Source organism: Lipotes vexillifer, unplaced genomic scaffold, assembly GCF_000442215.2.
Source record: "Lipotes vexillifer unplaced genomic scaffold, Lipotes_vexillifer_v1.1 scaffold618, whole genome shotgun sequence".
In the NCBI taxonomy this organism is placed as follows: Eukaryota; Metazoa; Chordata; class Mammalia; order Artiodactyla; family Lipotidae; genus Lipotes; species Lipotes vexillifer.
The window spans coordinates 3,391,853-3,410,785 of NW_006799025.1; the positions used below are offsets into that span (position 1 = coordinate 3,391,853).

The 18,933-nt window shown below is 39.2% G+C and overlaps 1 protein-coding gene across 1 annotated transcript in view; it reads right to left on the reverse strand.

Moving 5' to 3' along the window:
- Positions 1 to 18,289, reverse strand: part of CPB1 (carboxypeptidase B1) — a 40,261-nt gene extending 21,972 nt beyond the window's left edge. Inside the window, exons 1-3 of the mRNA XM_007471312.1 lie at positions 18,197 to 18,289; positions 18,013 to 18,088; positions 10,206 to 10,330 (exon numbers count right to left, since the gene is read on the reverse strand). Coding sequence (XP_007471374.1) covers positions 10,206 to 10,330; positions 18,013 to 18,088; positions 18,197 to 18,267 — 272 coding nt within the window. The 5' untranslated portion in view covers positions 18,268 to 18,289. The remainder of the gene's footprint in view (positions 1 to 10,205; positions 10,331 to 18,012; positions 18,089 to 18,196) is intronic.
- Positions 18,290 to 18,933: the final 644 nt, after the last annotated feature.

Here is an 18,933-nt window from a genome sequence, read left to right on the forward strand (position 1 = left end):
TGTACACATTGTTATCCAAGGACACTTTACTGATCGAATCTGAAATATGCAGAAAAATGTTATAGGCAGATAGCAACAATCAGTCTCTTCCTGCATTGGATAGGGCATAGACCACCTTACTGAAATTTGTAAGAAGGAATTCTGTGAAGTCCCACCCACCGAAAGATTCTGTCAACTTGGCTTCAGAACCATAAGTGGGAGATTTACACCATCCAATTCCTAGTCTTTCTGTACCTAGGGTGTGACATAAGCATTTAAAAATACAGTTATTGCGGGGGGGGGGGTGAAGTCAAGATGGCAGTGTGGGAAGATGCAGAGTTCACGTCTCCCCACAACTAGGGTGCCTACTGTATGCTGGTGGGGGACACCGATGCCCAAGGTGACAGGAAGAACCCCCAAGCAAACTGGTAGGACGTGGGAGTATGGAGGCCAGACAGGACCAGCGCCCCTGAGGGGTGGCTGAGAGGGACCCTTGGGGACTCAGATCAAGGGGGGAATGGGCCCAGCGTTTCCCCTGCCCAATCGGCCAGGGAAGTCTGCCCAGCTCTTGGGCCAGGTCCTATGCCCTCAGAGGTCCCCTCCAGGCCGGGTTGGTGCTGGGAGCATGAGGGAGATCAGGAGAGGCATGTGAGAGGGGACCTCCAGGAGGAACAGGAGAGGAGTGGAGGAAGCCTGCTGGGCTCCCAGGTGGGGTCCTCTGCCCTCTGAGACCAGAGGTGGGAAGCACACCTGGGCCTCTTCTGTTGAGCCTAAGGCCCCCCCAACCTCAGACTTTTCCAGCCCTGTGGGTCCTAAGCAGAGGCCCCACGCACCACCCAAACCTCACCCCTGCTTAGGCCCTGCCCTCCACAGCCAAGGCCTTTTCCACCTTTTTTTTCTTTCTTCTCCTCTTTTTTACTATTGTGGCTCTGTTTTACCTTCCAGTTGTTGTTTCGTCTATATTTTTATTTTTATATGTTTTCTAACATAGCTGTTAGTTTCTAAGTCTAATTTTATTTTTTACTTTGTTATTGTCCTTTTTTTTTTTTTTTTTGGCCACCCTGCGTGACTTGCGGGATCTTGGTTCATGAGCCAGGGGTTGGGACAAAGCTCCTGTGGTGGGAGCTCTGAGTCCGAACCACTGGACTAACAGAGAGCCTCAGACCCCAGGGAATATTCATTGGAGTGAGGTCTCCTGGAGGTCCTCATCTCAGCACCAAGACCCAGCTCTACCCAACAGCCTACAGACTCCAGTGTTGGAAGCCTCAGGCCGAACAACCAGTAAGACAGGATCACAATCTCACTTATAAAAAAAAAGGAAAAAGAAAATTGAGAAGGCAAAATAAAAATGTCACAGATGAAGGAGCAAGGTAAAAATCTACAAGACCAAATAAATGAAGAGGAAGTAGGCAATCTACCTGAAAAAGAATTCAGAGTAATGATAGTAAAGATGATCCAGAATCTCTGAAATAGAATGGAGGCATGGATTGAGAAAATACAAGAAATGTTTATGAAAGATCTAGAAGTACTAAAGAACAAACAAACAGATGAAAAACACAGTAACTGAAATGGAAAATACACTAGAAGGAATCAATAACAGAATAACTGAGGCAGAAGAACGAACAAGTGAGCAGGAAGACAAAATGGTGGAAATAACTGCTGAGGAACAGAACAAAGAAAAAAGAATGAAAAGAGTTGAAGACAATCTCAGAGACCTCTGGGACAACACTAAACGCACCAACATTCAAATTATAGGGGTCCCAGAAGAAGAAAAAGAAAGGGTCTGAGAAAACATTTGAAGAGATTATAGTGGAAAACTTCCCAAACATGGGAAAGGAAATAGTCACCCAAATCCAGGAAGCACAGAGCATCCCATACAGGATAAACCCTAGGAGAAACACACCAAGACACATATTAATCAAACTAACAAAAATTAAATTCAAAGAAAAAATATTAAAAGAAGCAAGGGAAAACAAAAAATAACATACAAAGGAATCCCTATAAGGTTATCAGCTGATTTTTCAGCAGAAACTCGGCAGGCCAGAAGGGAGTAGCAGGATATACTTAAAGTGATGAAAGAGAAGAACCTACAACCAAGATTGCTCCACCCAGCAACCATCTCATTCAGATTCAACAGAGAAATCAAAAGCTTTCCAGACAAACATAAGCTAAGAGAATTCAGCACCACCAAACCAGCTTTACAACAAATGCTAAAGAAACTTCTCTAGGCAGGAAACACAAGAGAAGGAAAGACCCACAAAAACAAACCCAAAACAATTAAGAAAATGGTAATAGGAACATACATATCAATAATAACCTTGATACAGATGAACCAGTTTGCAGGGCAGAAGTTGAGACACAGATGTAGAGAACAAACGTATGGACACCAAGCGGGGGAAAGCCATGGGGGGTGGGGATGGTGGTGTGCTGAATTGGGCAATTGGGATTGACATGTATACACTGATGTGTATAAAATTGATGACTAATAAGAACCTGCAGTATAAACAAACAAACAAAAAAACAACTAATACTAAACTTTCTTTGGGTTATTTGTATGGAAATATGTTAATATAAATGTTTCAGACATTACATGAAATTTCTAAAAATCTTATATGTTCTGTTATAACGTTATAAGTCATAATTCTAGTTATTACTTTAAAATGTATATCTCAGAAATAACTAAATTTCCTTGTCAATTACATTATTATGAACTTTCATCAAATCTTTAACCGTGGTCACTTCTAAGTCTTTTGTCATTTACAGATAGTTCTGGGTATACTCTGATGCTTTTGCAAAAATGTTCCTGTAAAAGGGTTTCATCTTTAAGGAATTCATGGAAAAGACTCTGACAAGTACAGGTTTCTGGTAACTGACTATACTGCTGAACTGGATGAATAAGCATTTTCAGAACTCTAATGGAAAATTGATGAATTCATAAAAGTGCTAACAAAAGATCAAGATGGGACTGAGTGAACTGATGAGGATGATTATAATTTTTATGACTTTCGGTTTGAATTAAAAAAAAAAATCCCACAAGGACTCAGAGGCAAAAAATATACAAATCAATTTTCACTGCAAAGTAAGGGAGCTCTTACAGTGGAGGATTACAGGACTGAATGTCAATATTATGACATAGTATGAGTGTGTTTTGTGTTTGGTAATTGCAATCATTGTTGCTTTTGTCGTGGTCATCCATTTACAATGCTTGGTGTCAGTTTATTTATCTGTTGTAAAAAAAAATACAGTGTGTGTGTGTGTGTGTGTGAAAAGAAAAAAAAATAATAACCTTGAATGTAAATGGATTCAATGCTCCAACCAAAAGACACAGACTGGCTGAATGATACAGAAACAAGACCCATATATATGCTGTCTACAAGAGACCCACTTCAGACCTAGGGACACATACAGACTGAAAGTGAAGGGATGGAAAAAGATATTCCATGCAAATGGAAATCAAAAGAAAGCTGGAGTAGCAAACTCGTATCAGATGAAATAGACTTTAAAATAAAGGCTGTTACAAGAGATGAGGAAGGACACTACATAATGATCAAGGGATCAATGCAAGAAGAAGATATAACAATTATAAATGTTTGTGCACCCAACATAGGAGCATCTCAATACATAAGGCAAATGCTAACAACCATGAAATGGGAAATCAACAGTAACACAATAAAAATAGGGGACTTTAACACCCCACTTACACCAATTGACAGATCATCCAAATAGAAAATAAATAAGGAAACACAAGCTTTAAATGACACAGTAGACCAGATAGATTTAATTGATATTTATAGAACATTCCACCTGAAAGTGGCAGAATACACTTTCTTCTCAAGTGCGCACGGAACATTCTCCAGGATAGATCGCATCTTGGGTCACAAATCAAGCCTCAGAAAATTTAAGAAAATTGAAATCGTATCAGACATCTTTTCTGACCACAATGCTATGAGACTGGAAATCAATTACAGGGAAAAACCTGTAAACCCCACAAATACATGGAGGCTGAAGTGCACTACTAAATTACCAAGAGATCACTGAAGAAATCAAAGAAGAAAAAAAATACATAGAAACAAATGACAACAAAAGTATAACGACCCAAAACCTATGGGATGCAGCAAAAGCATTTCTAAGAGGGACATTTATAGCAATTCAATCTCACCTCAAGAAACAAGAAAAATCTCAAATAAACAATCTAACCCTATACCTAAAGCAGCTAGGAAAAGAAGAACAAAGAAAACCAATGTCAGTATAGAAGGAAAGAAATCATAAAGATCGGAGCAGAAATAAATGAAATAGAAACAAAGGAAACAGTAGCAAAGATTAATAAAACTAAAAGTTGGTTCTTTGAGAAGATAAACAAAACTGATAAACCCTTAGCCAGACTCATCAAGAAAATAAGGGAGAGGATGCAAATCAATAAAATTAGAAATGGTAAAGGAAAATCATAACTGACACCACAGAAATACAAAGGATTATAAGAGACTACTACAAACAACTATATGCCAATAAAATGGACAACCACAAAGAAATGGACAAATCCTTGGAAAGGTACAATTTTCCAAGACTGAACCAGGAAGAATTAGAAAATATAAACAGACCTATCACAAGTAATGAAATTGAAAGTGTAATTAAAAATCTTCCAACAAACAAAAGTCCAGGACCAGATGGCTTCACAGGCAAATTCTATCAAATATTTAGAGAAGAGCTAGCACCCATCCTTCTCAAACTCTTCTAAAACATTGCAGAAGGAGGAACACTCTCAAATTCATTCTATGAAGCCACCATCACCCTGATACCAAAACCAGAGAGGTATCACAAAAAAAGGAAACTATAGAACAATATCACTGATGAATATAGATGCAAAAATCCTGAACAAAATACTAGCAAACGGAATCCAACAACATATTAAAAGGATCATACACCATGATCAAGTGGGATTTATCCCAGGGATGCAGGGATTCTTCAATATAGGCAAATCAATCAATGTGATACACCATATTAACAAATTGAAGGATAAAAACCATATTATCATCTCAATAGATGCAGAAAAAGCTTTTGTCAAAATTCAACACCCATTTATGTTAAAAACTCTTCAGAAAATGGTCATAGAGGGAACCTACCACAATATAATAAAGGCCGTATATGACAAACCCACAGCAAATACTATACTCAGTGGTGAAAAACTGAAAGCATTTCCACTAAGATCAGGAAGAAGACAAGGTTGTACCCTCTTGCTGCTCTTATTCAACATAGTTTTGGAAGTCCTAGTCACGGCAATCAGAGAAGAAAAAAGAAATAAAAGGGATACAAATTGGAAAAGAAGGAGTAAAACTGTCACTGTTTGCAGATGACATGATACTATACATAGAAAATCCTAAAGATGCCACCAGAAAAAACTAGAACTAATCAGAGAATTTGGTAAGGTTGCAAGATACAAAATTAATGCACAGAAATCTCTGGCATTCCTATACACTAACAATGAAAAATCAGAAAGAGAAATTAGGGAAACAATCCCATTTACCACTGCAACAAAAAGAATAAAATACCTAGGAATAAACCTACCTAAGGAGGCAAAAGACTTGTACTCAGAAAACTATAAAACACTGATGAAAGAAATTAAAGATGAGATAAACAGATGGAGAAATATACCATGTTCTTGGATAGGAAGAATCAACATTGTGAAAATGACTATAGTACCCAAAGAAATCTACAGATTCAATGCAATCCCTTTCAAACTACCAGTGGCATTCTTCACAGAATTCGAACAAAAAATTTTACAATTTGTATGGAAACACAAAAGACCCTGAATAGCCAAAGCAGTCTTGAGGGATAAAAACAGAGCGGGAGGAATCAGGCTCCCCGACTTCAAACTATACTACAAAGCTACAGTAATCAAGACAGTATGGTGCTGGCACAAAAACAGAAATATAGATCAGTGGCACAGGATAGAAAGCCCAGAGATAAACCCACGCACATATGGTCAACCTAATTTATGACAAAGGAGGCAAGAATATACAATGGAGAAAAGACAGCCTCTTTAGTAAGAGGTGCTGGGAAAACTGGACAGCTACATCTAAAAGAATGAAATTAGAACACTCCCTAACACCATACACAAAATTAAACTCAAAGCAGATTAAAGACATAAATATAAGACCAGACAGTATAAAACTCTTAGAGGAAAACATAGGCAGAACACTCTTTGACATAAACCACAGCAAGATCTTGTTTGACCCACCTCCTAGAGTAATGGAAATAAAACAAAAATAAACAAATGGGACCTAATGAAACTTCAAAGCTTTTGCACAGCAAAGGAAACCATAAACAAGATGAAAAGAACGGGAGAAAATACTTGCAAATGAAACAGCAGAGAAAGGATTAATCTCCAAAATATACAAACAGCTCGTGGAGCTCAATATCAAAAAAACAAACAATCTAATCCAAAAATGGGCAGAAGACCTAAATAGACATTTCACCAAAGAAAACATACAGATGGCCAAGAGGCACATGAAAAGATGCTCAACATCACTAATTACTAGAGAAATGCAAATCAAAACTACAGTGAGGGGCTTCCCTGGTGGCGCAGTGGTTGGGAGTCCACCTGCTGACGTGGGGGGCACGGGTTCGTGCCCTGGTCCGGGAGGATCCCACATGCTGCGGAGCGGCTGGGCCCGTGAGCCATGGCCACTGGGCCTGCGCGTCTGGGGCCTGTGCTCTGCAGCGGGAGAGGCCACAGCAGTGAGAGGCCCACGTACCGCAAAAAAAAAAAAAAAAAAAAAACCAAAGGGAACCACATGCTGCGGAGCGGCTGGGCCCGTGAGCCATGGCCACTGGGCCTGCGCGTCTGGGGCCTGTGCTCTGCAGCGGGAGAGGCCACAGCAGTGAGAGGCCCACGTACCGCAAAAAAAAAAAAAAACAAAAAACTACAGTGAGGTATCACCTCACAGCAGTCAGAATGGCCATTATAAAAAAATCTAGAAACAATAAATAGTGGAAAGGGTGTGGTGAAAAGGGAACCCTCTTGCACTGTTGGTGGGAATGTGAATTTATACAGTCGCTATGGAGAACAGTATGGAGGTTCCTCAAAAAACTAAAAATAGAATTACCATATGACCCAGCAACCCCACTACTGAGCATATATGCAGAGAAAACCATAATTCAAAAAGACACATGGACCCTAATGTTCATTGCAGTACTATTTACAATAGCCAGGACATAGAAGCAACCTAAGTATCCATCGGCAGATGAATAGATAAAGTAGATGTGGCATATATATACAATGGAATATTACTCAGCCATAAAAAGAAATGAAACTGAGTTATTTGTAGTGAGGTGGCTAGACCTAGAGTCTCTCATACAGAGTGAAGTAAGTCAGAAAGAGAAAAACAAATACCGTTTGCTAACACATATATATGGAATCTAAAAAAAAAAAGAAAATGGTACTGATGAACCTAGTGGCGGGGCAGAATAAAGACATAGACTTAGATAATGGACTTGCAGACATGGGGTGGCGGGGGAAGCTGGGGTGAAGTGAGATAGTGGCATGGACATTTATACACTACCAAATGTAAAATGTGTAGCTAGTGGGAAGCAGCCGCATAGCACAGGGAGATCAGCTCGGTGCTTTGTGACCACCTAGAGGGGTGGGATAGGGAGGGTTGGGAGGAGGCTCAAGAGGGAGGGGATATGGAGATGTATTTATGCATATGGCTGATTCACTTTGTTTTACAACAGAAACTAACACTGTATTGTGAAGCAATTACACTCCAATAAAGATCTCTTAAAAAAATACTGTTATTTTTCTTGGTGCACACATTTTAAATTTTTTCCCATGGTAATTCAGAATCTGATTAACACTATCAAATGATGAAAGTCTTAGTGAAAAGGGTTGGAACCACTGAAAAATCTGAAAAGCTATTTTGGTAGAAGTTGTACAGTAGATGGTTCCTGTTACATAGAAAAAACAACTGCAAATTCTTGCCAGCAGGAAACCATCTAAATACATATTAGTTACCACATGAGGTAATAATGGGATGCACAGGGACTGCTTGCAGCCCCGGCAAGGATATTGCTGGTGTGCTGCTCCAGGATTTCTAGGGAGTTATTATTACTTAATATTTAGGAAATTATATGCCACAAATGTGCTAAGCAAAAATTAACAAGATCTTAGCCTTCAGGGAACACCCTACATTCTACGTGAGACAGCATTCATACACAATTCCCTAAACGTTTACGCATTAAAAAAAGACATGAATTTTCCTCCTGGTAAAAGGAGATTGTTACCTGATTAGAAGCCGTTTTACTACTTTGTGATCTGAGTAGAATTAGGATGTCAATTCAGGTGGCTACGGTTAGCTTATGGTCACTGATCTTCCTTCTGTTTTTCTTAAAGAACTATAAGGAAACTCATCTTTTTGAATATTATTAAGGGCTCCTATAGGCTAGGATTTTAGAAGTCCTTCCTAGTGTAATAAAAAGAGCAAAATATCACAGACGTGAATCTTAATCACATTTTGAAACTTACTGTATTATATCTTTGTTTTAAAAAGACGGTCAATTCTTAAGGTCACATTTTGACACTTCCTTCAGGCAGAAGCAGATAGCTAAGCTGTGTGAAGCATGATAATGGGGTTAAACAAAACAGTTTCTGTTGACCTTTAAAAGATGTATAATCTACCTCTTTGTACAAGAGTAAACTATAGCAGCATTCACAGCAATAAAAATATCAGTTGCAATTTATTTACATATTGTTTTATTTCATCTTCACAACAGCCCTTTGAGAGTGGCATTATATATATCTTCACTTTATGAAGATAAGGTTAGAAGGATCCTTTCCTTATAAAGACAAGGGAACTGAAGCTCAGAAAGGTTAAGCAAATTATCCAAGGTCAGACAGCCAGGAAGTTGCAGAGTCAGGATTTAAGCCTTGTCTGCTTTTTCCTAAGGCATTTGCTTGTTGCATTATGCTGTACCACTTCTAATGGAGATGCAGATTTTACAGGTGACAATTCTGATATCTTTACTAGCATAAATACTATTCTGTAGTTTTAGGATGTGAAAAACAAGAGAAAATTTCTGTTAAAATTATGTAGGTCACAGTTTCTCAAAATATAATGGAGACTTGAGCTTATGGTAGGGGATTGTTGGATAAACATTTGAACATTCAAGACTGGAATGTGAGATTGTCTCTTTGCTCCTTGACGATCCACTCTCTGGAGGAAAATCTCTGCTTTAGACTAAAGACCTCATTTCCTCCTTCCCTCAAATGCAGATTGAGGGAAGTTCTAAGCCTTAACATATAGTCTGTTCTCTACCTAGAGTATGATTTTTCATTGTCTTTGTTTGGCTAACTCCTCGTCTTTTAGTTCTCAGCTGAAGCCTCCTTTCCTAGTATGGCCCTCCGTGATCCCTAGACTTGATCTATCCCCCTGCAATTCCAGCTCTTTACTCTTCTTGACATCTGTTACACATATTGCAATTCTTCGTTCATTTTCCTCTGAAGGGGATGGGCCCTATCTATTTTTTCAGCATTTGTTATATGTAGATGCTCACTATCTATTTGTTGGATCAACAGATGGACAACTGTCTCCACTTAGAGGACATTTTCATCTTAAAAGGCTTAGATGGATCAGTGTGGTATTTGGGGAAGATTCATGGAGTGATCAGCTTAGCCAACTCTACTCTAGGCCTTTGGGGAACCACTTTCCTTTCTTTCAGTCCTTCTCTCCATGCCTTCTCCTACGATTAGAGATAGTTGGGGACTTTGGGAGGAAAAAGGACAGAAGGACCACACAGTCTGACTCTAGTCTGGTCCTTAATCTAAAGGAGCATGAAGAACCCTCATGACTCACAATAGGTCTGGTGATCACCTGGCAAGAGGACTTGATATGATTTGGGACTAAAACTGTGTTGGGCTGATAATAGAATATCCATTGGTTTGGCCTTTAGTCTGTATATCACTTGTAAACCAGTAGCAGGTCAAATATCTGGCTAAAGAGTTGGGATTCAAGAGTCAAACCTGTTTTTATTAGAGCAATAACTAAACACAAAATCTACCAGACTTGACATCTTAAGACTTGGAATTCAGGGCCAGCTCTGCCATGACCTATTTGTGGGGCCCCGGGGAAGCCATTATCTTGATCTTATTTTTATCTTCTCAGGTTTGTTTGGAGACCAAGATGAGAGCGTACATGAGAGAGAATTTTCATAACTATAAAACATAAACTTACTCGTATTGTAGTTCATTCTGCTTCAGAAAGTCTTCCACAGTGAAAATATCTTCTGCTTTAACACGGAAGTCAACTGTGCTGTGAGGTTTGATTTGTGTGACAGAATCTGGTTTCCAGAAGTCAATCTGAATAAGGAATAAGATGTATTGTACTGGACACCTATAATTCAATGGGTGAATTATCACCAGCAAGCACACTATTGCTGTACTCCAATGAGTTATTTTCAGACTCAAATTATCCATGAAATCTCTTAAAAATCTCGCCTTTGAATGAATAAGAGTTGCGACCAAGCAGTTAGATGTCAATAAAAGTGTTTACACATACATACATAGCATTAATTGATTATGAACAAGCATGAAGAGCGTACAATTATCTCCCATAATGCTAGTTAATTGCAGTATTCTATAACTGCTCTCTTCTCTTTATTGATTTTCTAGAACAGTTGCTCATTGTGATAGCAATGTTTGTAGTAATGGATGTACGTGCTGAACGAATGATGCCGAATTAACTGGAGCCACAAAATTTAAAAGCAAGAAATTGAGCTTTCTCTTACTTTTTAATGGACTCATTTTATGAGTTTATCTTGGAACTCAGGGCTATACAAGTCATAGTAATGTGTGGAACCAAGAACATCCCTGACCTGTGGAGGATCCATCAGGGAGGAAAAATGTATCTTTCCACAGCGGTTATGTTGGAACCATGGCCAGAAACAAAATATTCCTGAGGATCCAATAATGTGCTGACATTTTCATTTGTTCAATTATTCATCAGCTATTACTGAGGACCTACTATGTGCTAGGCTCTGTGCCTGAAACTAGGAATACACTAGTGAGCAAATCAAACATGGGGAGATTTTAGATGAAATTGGGCACAAAAGTAGTATATGACATATTTGATCCTTCTAATGTTTTTCTTTGTGGATGTGTGGTTTCAGATCTCCTTTTTCCTTGGGAAAATATTAACCAATGACATTCCGCCTCTCACAGGTCTCTGTTTTTCTGTTCTTTGCTTGAGCTGAGTAAAGGCCTAGAAACCTGAGGTGACCCTGACATTGGATCTTTCTCTGCCCTGTTTCTCGCTCAATACCTGTTTAGATATTTATGAGCTAGTCTCAGGATGGAGATGTGACAGGTGGTGGTACTTAGGACCATTGCTTTGGAACTTAGAAGGGAGTTTGGGCACACTTAGAGGTTGTGAAATAGAAACTGATGATGTAAGATAATAAGATGACTCAATTTTAGATATACCTGTGGAGAATCCAGGTGCCTATATCCTCTCCTGGTAATCTTCAAACCTCTGTAGATGTCTAGAGGGTACTGAATCATGAGTCAGGGTCATAGGGAAGGTCAGGGGAATGGGAGGCAGGGACATTAGGATTACACAGAAGGGATTCCAGAAGAAATAGTGTGAGTATGGTTGTCACTGAGGTATTGAAAAGAGAGAGTACTGATAATTTGACAAGGATTGGCTGCAGAATGTGATCTATTGAGTCAAAGATGAGAGGATAAAGGTGAGAGGTTAAAAGATAGCGGAGGGGGACTTCCCTGGTGGTTCAGTGGTTAAGAATCCGCCTGCCAGTGCAGGGCACGCGGGTTTGATCCCTGGTCGGGGAGCTAAGATCTCACATGCCAAGGGGCAGCTAAGCCTGCATGCTCTAGAAGCCTGCACGCCTCAGCTTGAGAGAAGCCTGCACGCTGCAACGAAGAGCCCGTGAGCACAATGAAGATCCTGCGTGCCGCAACCAAGACCCAACACAGCCAAATAAATAAATAGATAAATATTAAAAAGAAAAAGTGGAGGAAGTATAAAGGCTTATCATGATAAAGACAGAGAAAGCAAGGGCTGGTGATGAATTCTAGTTAGCCAGCATTGTAAAGAGAAGGGCCATGAAGACAAGCACATTATAGGAGAAAGCATATTTTTAAAAGTTAACTCTGAATTTGTGTTCTTAATAAATGCCTGTCATTCCATGGTGGGATGGGAGAGGGAGGTGTATCTTTATTATAGACACAGAGGTTTAGAATTGGTAAAGCACATAAAGTCCTCCAAGCATCTGTAGGCAACTTGACAGCGCCCCACTCGTACTTAACACTGGGGCCTTTTAGCGTGCTCAGGAGACTCCCCACTGCCAAGATCTGCATCTCTGTGCTTGAAAACTCCCCCAGACTGGAAAAAGCCTAACAGCTCGCAGCAGGCAGGAGGTGCCAAAGAAATAACTCTTTCCAGAGAAGTGCTTAACCAATGACCCTAGCAAGTTGATGTCTAAATATTCCAATTCTGTCATTTCTCAGGTGGGATAATTTTGATGCATGTGGTTTTTTGCACCCTTTCCTGGAATTTCTCTGTAGGATTAAGCTCTAGTCATCTTCTGTGGTAGCTGGCTTAATAGTGCCCCTTTTGTTTGCTGCACTCCCTTCTCTGTATCACTCCTCACTTGTCTACCCAGGCTCCCTGTACTTTCCAAATGAAATCTTTGCCCTTGAATCTTTGTCTAAGGGTCTGCTCTGGAAGAACCTACATTAAGATGGTAGCTTCCCACTTAGAGTAACAAATACCTGCACAATATCCTTGGTGATGGTTCTAATACAATCTTGAGTATATCTAGTACTACTTCAGAGCAGCCTAATTGCCTTTTGATGGTTTTCCTTCTGATATTAAGTTGAAAGTTGCCTTCCCTAATCTTCTAACCTCTTGTGCAAAAGTTTGTCCTGGCTCTGCCAGATATTGGGAGAAATGTATATATATATATTTCTCAACCCCATTTAAGAAAATATATATTTAAATGGGGTAGAGAAATCTCATAAGCATGTTTGACAGAAGACTTGCAGACCTAACCTGAGGTCCTGTAAAAACTCCAGTTTGACAAGGAGAAAATTGGTCAGCAAACATACCAACATCCAACACTATGGAGTCCTGCAAATATGATGCAGACTTAGTAACCTGGAGTTAGTCCCCAGTTCTTAGGACAAACGGAGCCAAAAATCAGGAGCAACATTATAACCTTATAGATGTTTAGAATGCATTAAAGTATGGTTACAAATAATAAACTTAAAATAAATTTTGGTAGTTACCAACACTTTGTGAATGAGATCTATGTTTAAAATATGGAAGTGGAGTAAAGTATGTGATATGAGATATGGGGAATTGAATCATTATATGTAAAGGAGTTATAAAACTGAGGTTATAAAATTATAAAGCCAGGAACCTGAGTGACAACCATTTGTTGGAAGATAAAGGAATATCTTTAAGTGATACCACTGTGGGAATGTCAACTTAATCAGCCAGCTGGCTAATACTTAAAGAGTCTTTCCTAAAATATATTACAAAACCAGTACAAAAGCAAGTAGTGTATTCACCTTAAATTCTTTTGGGAAAAAGAAGGATTCATAAAAGAATAAATATTTGTGTTGGGGAATTTTGGTTCTTCACATATTTACACAAATTTGTTTCTTCACGTTACGTTTGACTATGAGTTGAGCATATGATAGATTCTTCATTTATCTTGATGGAATTTTCCTTTCTTGTTGGAAGAGGAAATGACTTGTACTCTAGGCCTAGTTCCAGACAGCAGGGAGAAGCTTACAATCATATTGGAAGTGATGGGAACATTGGAAGACTGTAACTAAGTTACCTTGGGCATGTATCTGCAACTACAGAAACAGAGTTCAAGAAGGTACTGAGAAAAGAGAATAGGTTTTGTGGTGAATGTCTCCAATAAAGGAACAAGGAGATAAAATAAAACCCTTACTATACAATTACATATGGAAAGAGGGAGGCTGCTAGAGTCCATTGTGGTCACAGGTCTCTCCAATACATTCAACTTTTAAAAGGACATGTTCAAAAGCAGGGAGGAAGGACACATGGCCAAGGATGAATACAAAGACTAGATGCCCTTGTAATGATCTTATCAGGAAGGCTACAGTTCAGAATATGCTGCACTTGCAAGATTGCTAAGGAGAGTAAAACTTTCTCTTTTTTAAACATCTTTATTGGAGTATAATTGCTTTACAATGTTGTGTTAGTTTCTGCTTTATAACAAAGTGAATCAGCTATACATATACATATATCCCCATATGTCCTCCCTCTTGCGTCTCCCTCCCACCCTCCCTATCCCACCCCTCTAGGTGGTCACAAAGCACCGAGCTGATCTCCCTGTGCTATGCGGCTGCTTCCCACTATCTACCTATTTTACATTTGGTAGTATATATTAGTCCACGCCACTCTCTCACTTTGTCCCAGCTTATCCTTCCCCCTCCCCATGTCCTCAAGTCCATTCTCTACCTCTACGTCTTTATTCCTGTCTTGCCCCTAGGTTCTTCAGAACCATTTTTTTTTTTGTAGATTCCATATATATGTGTTAGCATATGGTATTTGTTTTTCTCTTTCTGACTTACTTCACTCTGTATGACAGACTCTAAGTCCATCCACCTCACTACAAATAACTCAATTTCGTTTCTTTTTATGGCTAAGTAACATTCCATTGTATATATGTGCCACACCTTCTCTATCCATTCATCTGTCGATTAAAAATCTCTTTTTCAATCATGTTGGAAATGAAATGAATAAAGAAGAAACATGCAGTCTCACTGCTTGGAGCTAAAGTATATTGTTTGCAGCTGGAAGAGAGGAAATAGCCAGATTGAACTCTTGTTTGGCTTTTGTCTTTTCTAAGGAGTTATACTATCTCTTGTTTTTTCTACTTCTACTGAGAGATGAAATTACCATAAGTAAAGAAATTTTCAAATATTATGATTTTAGCAGAAAAACCTTCTTTGGAAAGAGAACATTGAGGCCCAGGATAGATAAGTAGAGAGGGGATTAGTCTGGTAATGCAAATTGCATTCAAAATCCTGGATCTAGTGACAGTAATGATAACAAACACTTACACAGTTTTTACTATGTAAGTTCTTTCTAAGTGCTTTACTTATATTAATTCTTTTAAATCTCACAACAATCCTGTAAGGTAAATGCTCTTATTCTCCTTATTTGACAAATAAGAAAGTTGAGACCCGGAGAGGCATCCAAGGTCCAACTAGCAAGTGGTAGAGCCAGGAATCGAACCCAGGAAGTCTGAGTCCGGATTCTCTGCTCTTGACGACCAGAAAATGCTGAATTTTAGGTAACTAAAAAAATACTGAGGATGTGATTGCAGAACTTTCTCAGCAATCTTGGAGGAATCAGAGCTTGAAGGGATCACTGAGGAGTGGAGGGGGCATGTCTTGGATTTCGTGAACAGGAAGACACGTGAATCCCAGAAGTGGGAGCTCCAGGGGCCTGGCATGGATACTGGCAAAGTAAACTGGAAGCAGATGGACTGTGAATATTCAGAAAAGGAGGCCATGATCCTTGGGAGGCAGCACAGTTTAAAGCAAGAATAAGTCAAGCCAAAAAAAAAAGAATAAGTCAAGCCCAATTAACTTCATATTATTCTTGAAAGAGACCACTAGCCTGATAGAATGCTGAATCTGGATCTTAGCAAAGCGTTTGACCAAGTCTCTGCATTTATATTCTTCTTTACAAGCTGGAAAGCACAGTGTTAGCTGTAGGTAACACCACAGTAACTTGGGTAGTAGAGCAAACTCATCCAAGGAGAGTTGGTTAATGAACCACTTTCAGTGCTTACTTAACACTGTGTCTGGCATATTGGAGCCTCATGATAAATAGGTATTAAATGAATGAACCATGAAGGGTGCCTCTAATTCTGTGCTGACCCCTGACTTACTTAATGTTTTTCCTTTATCAGTGACAAAGATAAAAGTCAAGAAGGCATGTTTATCAAACTTGCTGGTGATACAAAGTTAGGGTGAAGAATTATTTGGATGAGTGAATTAATTTTTAAAACTCTCTCAATATGCTATCAAGATAATTTTTTTTTTTTCTTTTGCGGTACGCAGGCCTCTCACTGTTGTGGCCTCTCCCGTTGTGGAACACAGGCTCCGGATGCGCAGGCTCAGTGGCCATGGCTCACGGGCCCAGCTGCTCCGCGGCATGTGGGATCCTCCCGGACTGGGGCACGAACCCGTGTCCCCCTGCATCGGCAGGCGGACTCTCAACCACTGCACCACCAGGGAAGCCCAATCAAGATAATTTTTAACAGAGTAAATCTAAAATCCTGCATTTAGGTTAAAAAATCAATTAGGCAAGTATAGAAGGAAGAATACCTTGCTTGAGGGTGATTCATGTGAGAAAAAAATAGCCTAATAGTTTTGATCGGCAATAGGTTTACTATAAGCTAAGAGCATTCTAACTGTTCAAGATGCTAAAATGAATCTTAGGCCCCATTAATAAGTGTCTGCTTTACAAATGAAAGCAGGCAATGGTCCTACAGTATGTATTAATCAGAGCACACCTGGAGGTCCATTGTCAATTCTGAGAGCTACATTTTAAAAAAGAAATATAGACAGAAAGATTGAGCTATATTCAGATGTGACCAGAATGATCAAGTGTCTGTAAACCAGTGCTAAGAGAAATGATGGAAGGCCTGGAAAAGATAAATCTTAGAAGTGAGACAGTATTTGACTCAGCTAGGTCCAATGGGTCAAAGATAGAGAAGGTAGCTTTCAGCTCAGTATAACGATTAAAATGATTTGTAATGGCTTTACTGGTGGCGCAGTGGTTGAGAGTCCGCCTGCCGATGCAGGGGACACAGGTTCGTGCCCCGGTCCGGGAAGATCCCACATGCCGCAGAGCGGCTGGGCCCGTGAGCCATGGCCGCTGAGCCTGCGCGTCCGGAGCCTGTGCTCCACAACGGGAGAGGCCGCAACAGTGAGAGGCCCGCGTACTGCTAAAAAAAAAAAAAAAAAAAGATTTGTAAGGCAAATTTGCTACCTTGAAAAAACAGTATTCCTACTATCCTTGGAAATACTCAAACAGTTTTTATCAGGGCTAGTAACCAGGGATGCTGTTTCCACTGAGGAAGTTCAAATTTGAGTGGAAGCCTGCAATAGATGACTTTATATTCTCTTTTAATTCTAACCTTCTGAATCTGTTTCAGATTATGACACTCTTTACCTTCTTTTTTCCTCCACACCTTAAAAGCTAAAAAGATAACTATAGAAAGATAGATGGATGGATGGATAGATAGATACTTAGGAGCTAGTAGAATATTTTGGTATCTATATTCATGAAAAGACAGCATTGGATCAAGTAAACTATTGTGGTCAGCAATAGCTTCCTGACACACACTATATATATACAATTAAAACTGTCAGTTTTCATCCCATATACAGTGAATTTTTAAAAATAAAGTAGCCTAGAGATTTTGGTTTCTTGAAAGTAAAAGTATGAAAATCACTCCTGGCTTTTTACCTTCTTTACCTCCTTCATGCCATATCATTAAGAGGGCCTGAATCAAGGTCATGAAAACTCAAGCTGTTTGATTTGGAATGAAAGAAAATCAAAGAGAACAGATGATACATGGGATGTGGAAATGAATATCAAGTTGGACAAAAGCCCAGTTTTTCTGTAATATCCAAGCTGATCATTTTTCTCTTTTGCCTTAGAAGGGAAGTTACTGTACATTAGATGTTCTATGACCTTTGCAACAGTTTCAGCTCATTCAGTTGTCATGCTCTGGAAGCTGTTTAAAAGTTACCCTGGATTTATAATACTATAGGGCTTATGGCAATCTAATTTAGGCAGAAAAAGAAGGCATGGGGGCACTAAATGTTTTTCAAGTTTTTACTTCTTGCTACAAAAGTGCTATAGTTAATATTTCATGTCATTCTTCCTTTGATGGAATCATAATGTAATCTAAGATTTTAAAATAAGTGTGAAGGAAACCCTGTAGCATAGAATTGTTATTTACCTGCATGGTGCTGGCCAACTCACGGAGTAAGTTGATGTCATTTTCATTTTCAACACTGACACGGAACACCTTCTCCCTGAATGGTGAGATACACAAGAAGGAGAGAAAATTTAAAATTGGGTAATGTGTTCAAATTTTTTGGCTAGCAAAGAAGGGCTTCTCATTTAAGGTGTCAGTCACTTACCCTTCAAAGTGCTCACTAGAATGGTCAGCAGAGGCTAGGGTCACAGTCACGAGAATCAAGAACACCAGCATTGTGCCTGATTAGGTCTTTTGGTGGGTTCCACCTGCTTTTATAATTGGGGTGTTCTTTGTTTACTTCTCCTGATTGCAAATAGGCACTATCAAGTCTTGATTAAAGGTTTTCCTGGCATTGTTGGCCCTGGTAGCTGTCTGCGAGTATATCTCTCTTAACACCTGTGGAAACAGCAAATAATCTGAAGTTCAGCCTGTCTGATTTGGATGTCAGACCTAGAATAGTCTGGAGGTAAAGGGGTTTTAAATAAAATCTATTTTATAGCCTTTAACATTTTTTTGATTTGAGAATTATATAGAACAAAGTCTATAGAATTTGACATCGCAGTCAAGGTGTAGAACATTTTCATCAGCCTAAGACGTTCCTTTGAGCATCTTTCCAGTCTATTTCTGTACTCCCCTCAGGCAAACCACCATTCCCATTTCTAGCTTCATGCGTTAATTTTGTCTGTACTAAAACTTCATATAAATGAGGTCATGTGGTATATATTTCTTTGTGTCTGGCTTCTTTCACTCAAGATAACATTTTTGAGATTTATTAGTGTTTTGTTTGTATTATTGGTTTGTTCCTTTTTATTAACGAGTGGTATTCTATTGTATACCACAGTTTGTTTTCCTGTTGGTGGATATTGTTTCCAATTTTGTGTTATTATGAATAAAGCTGCA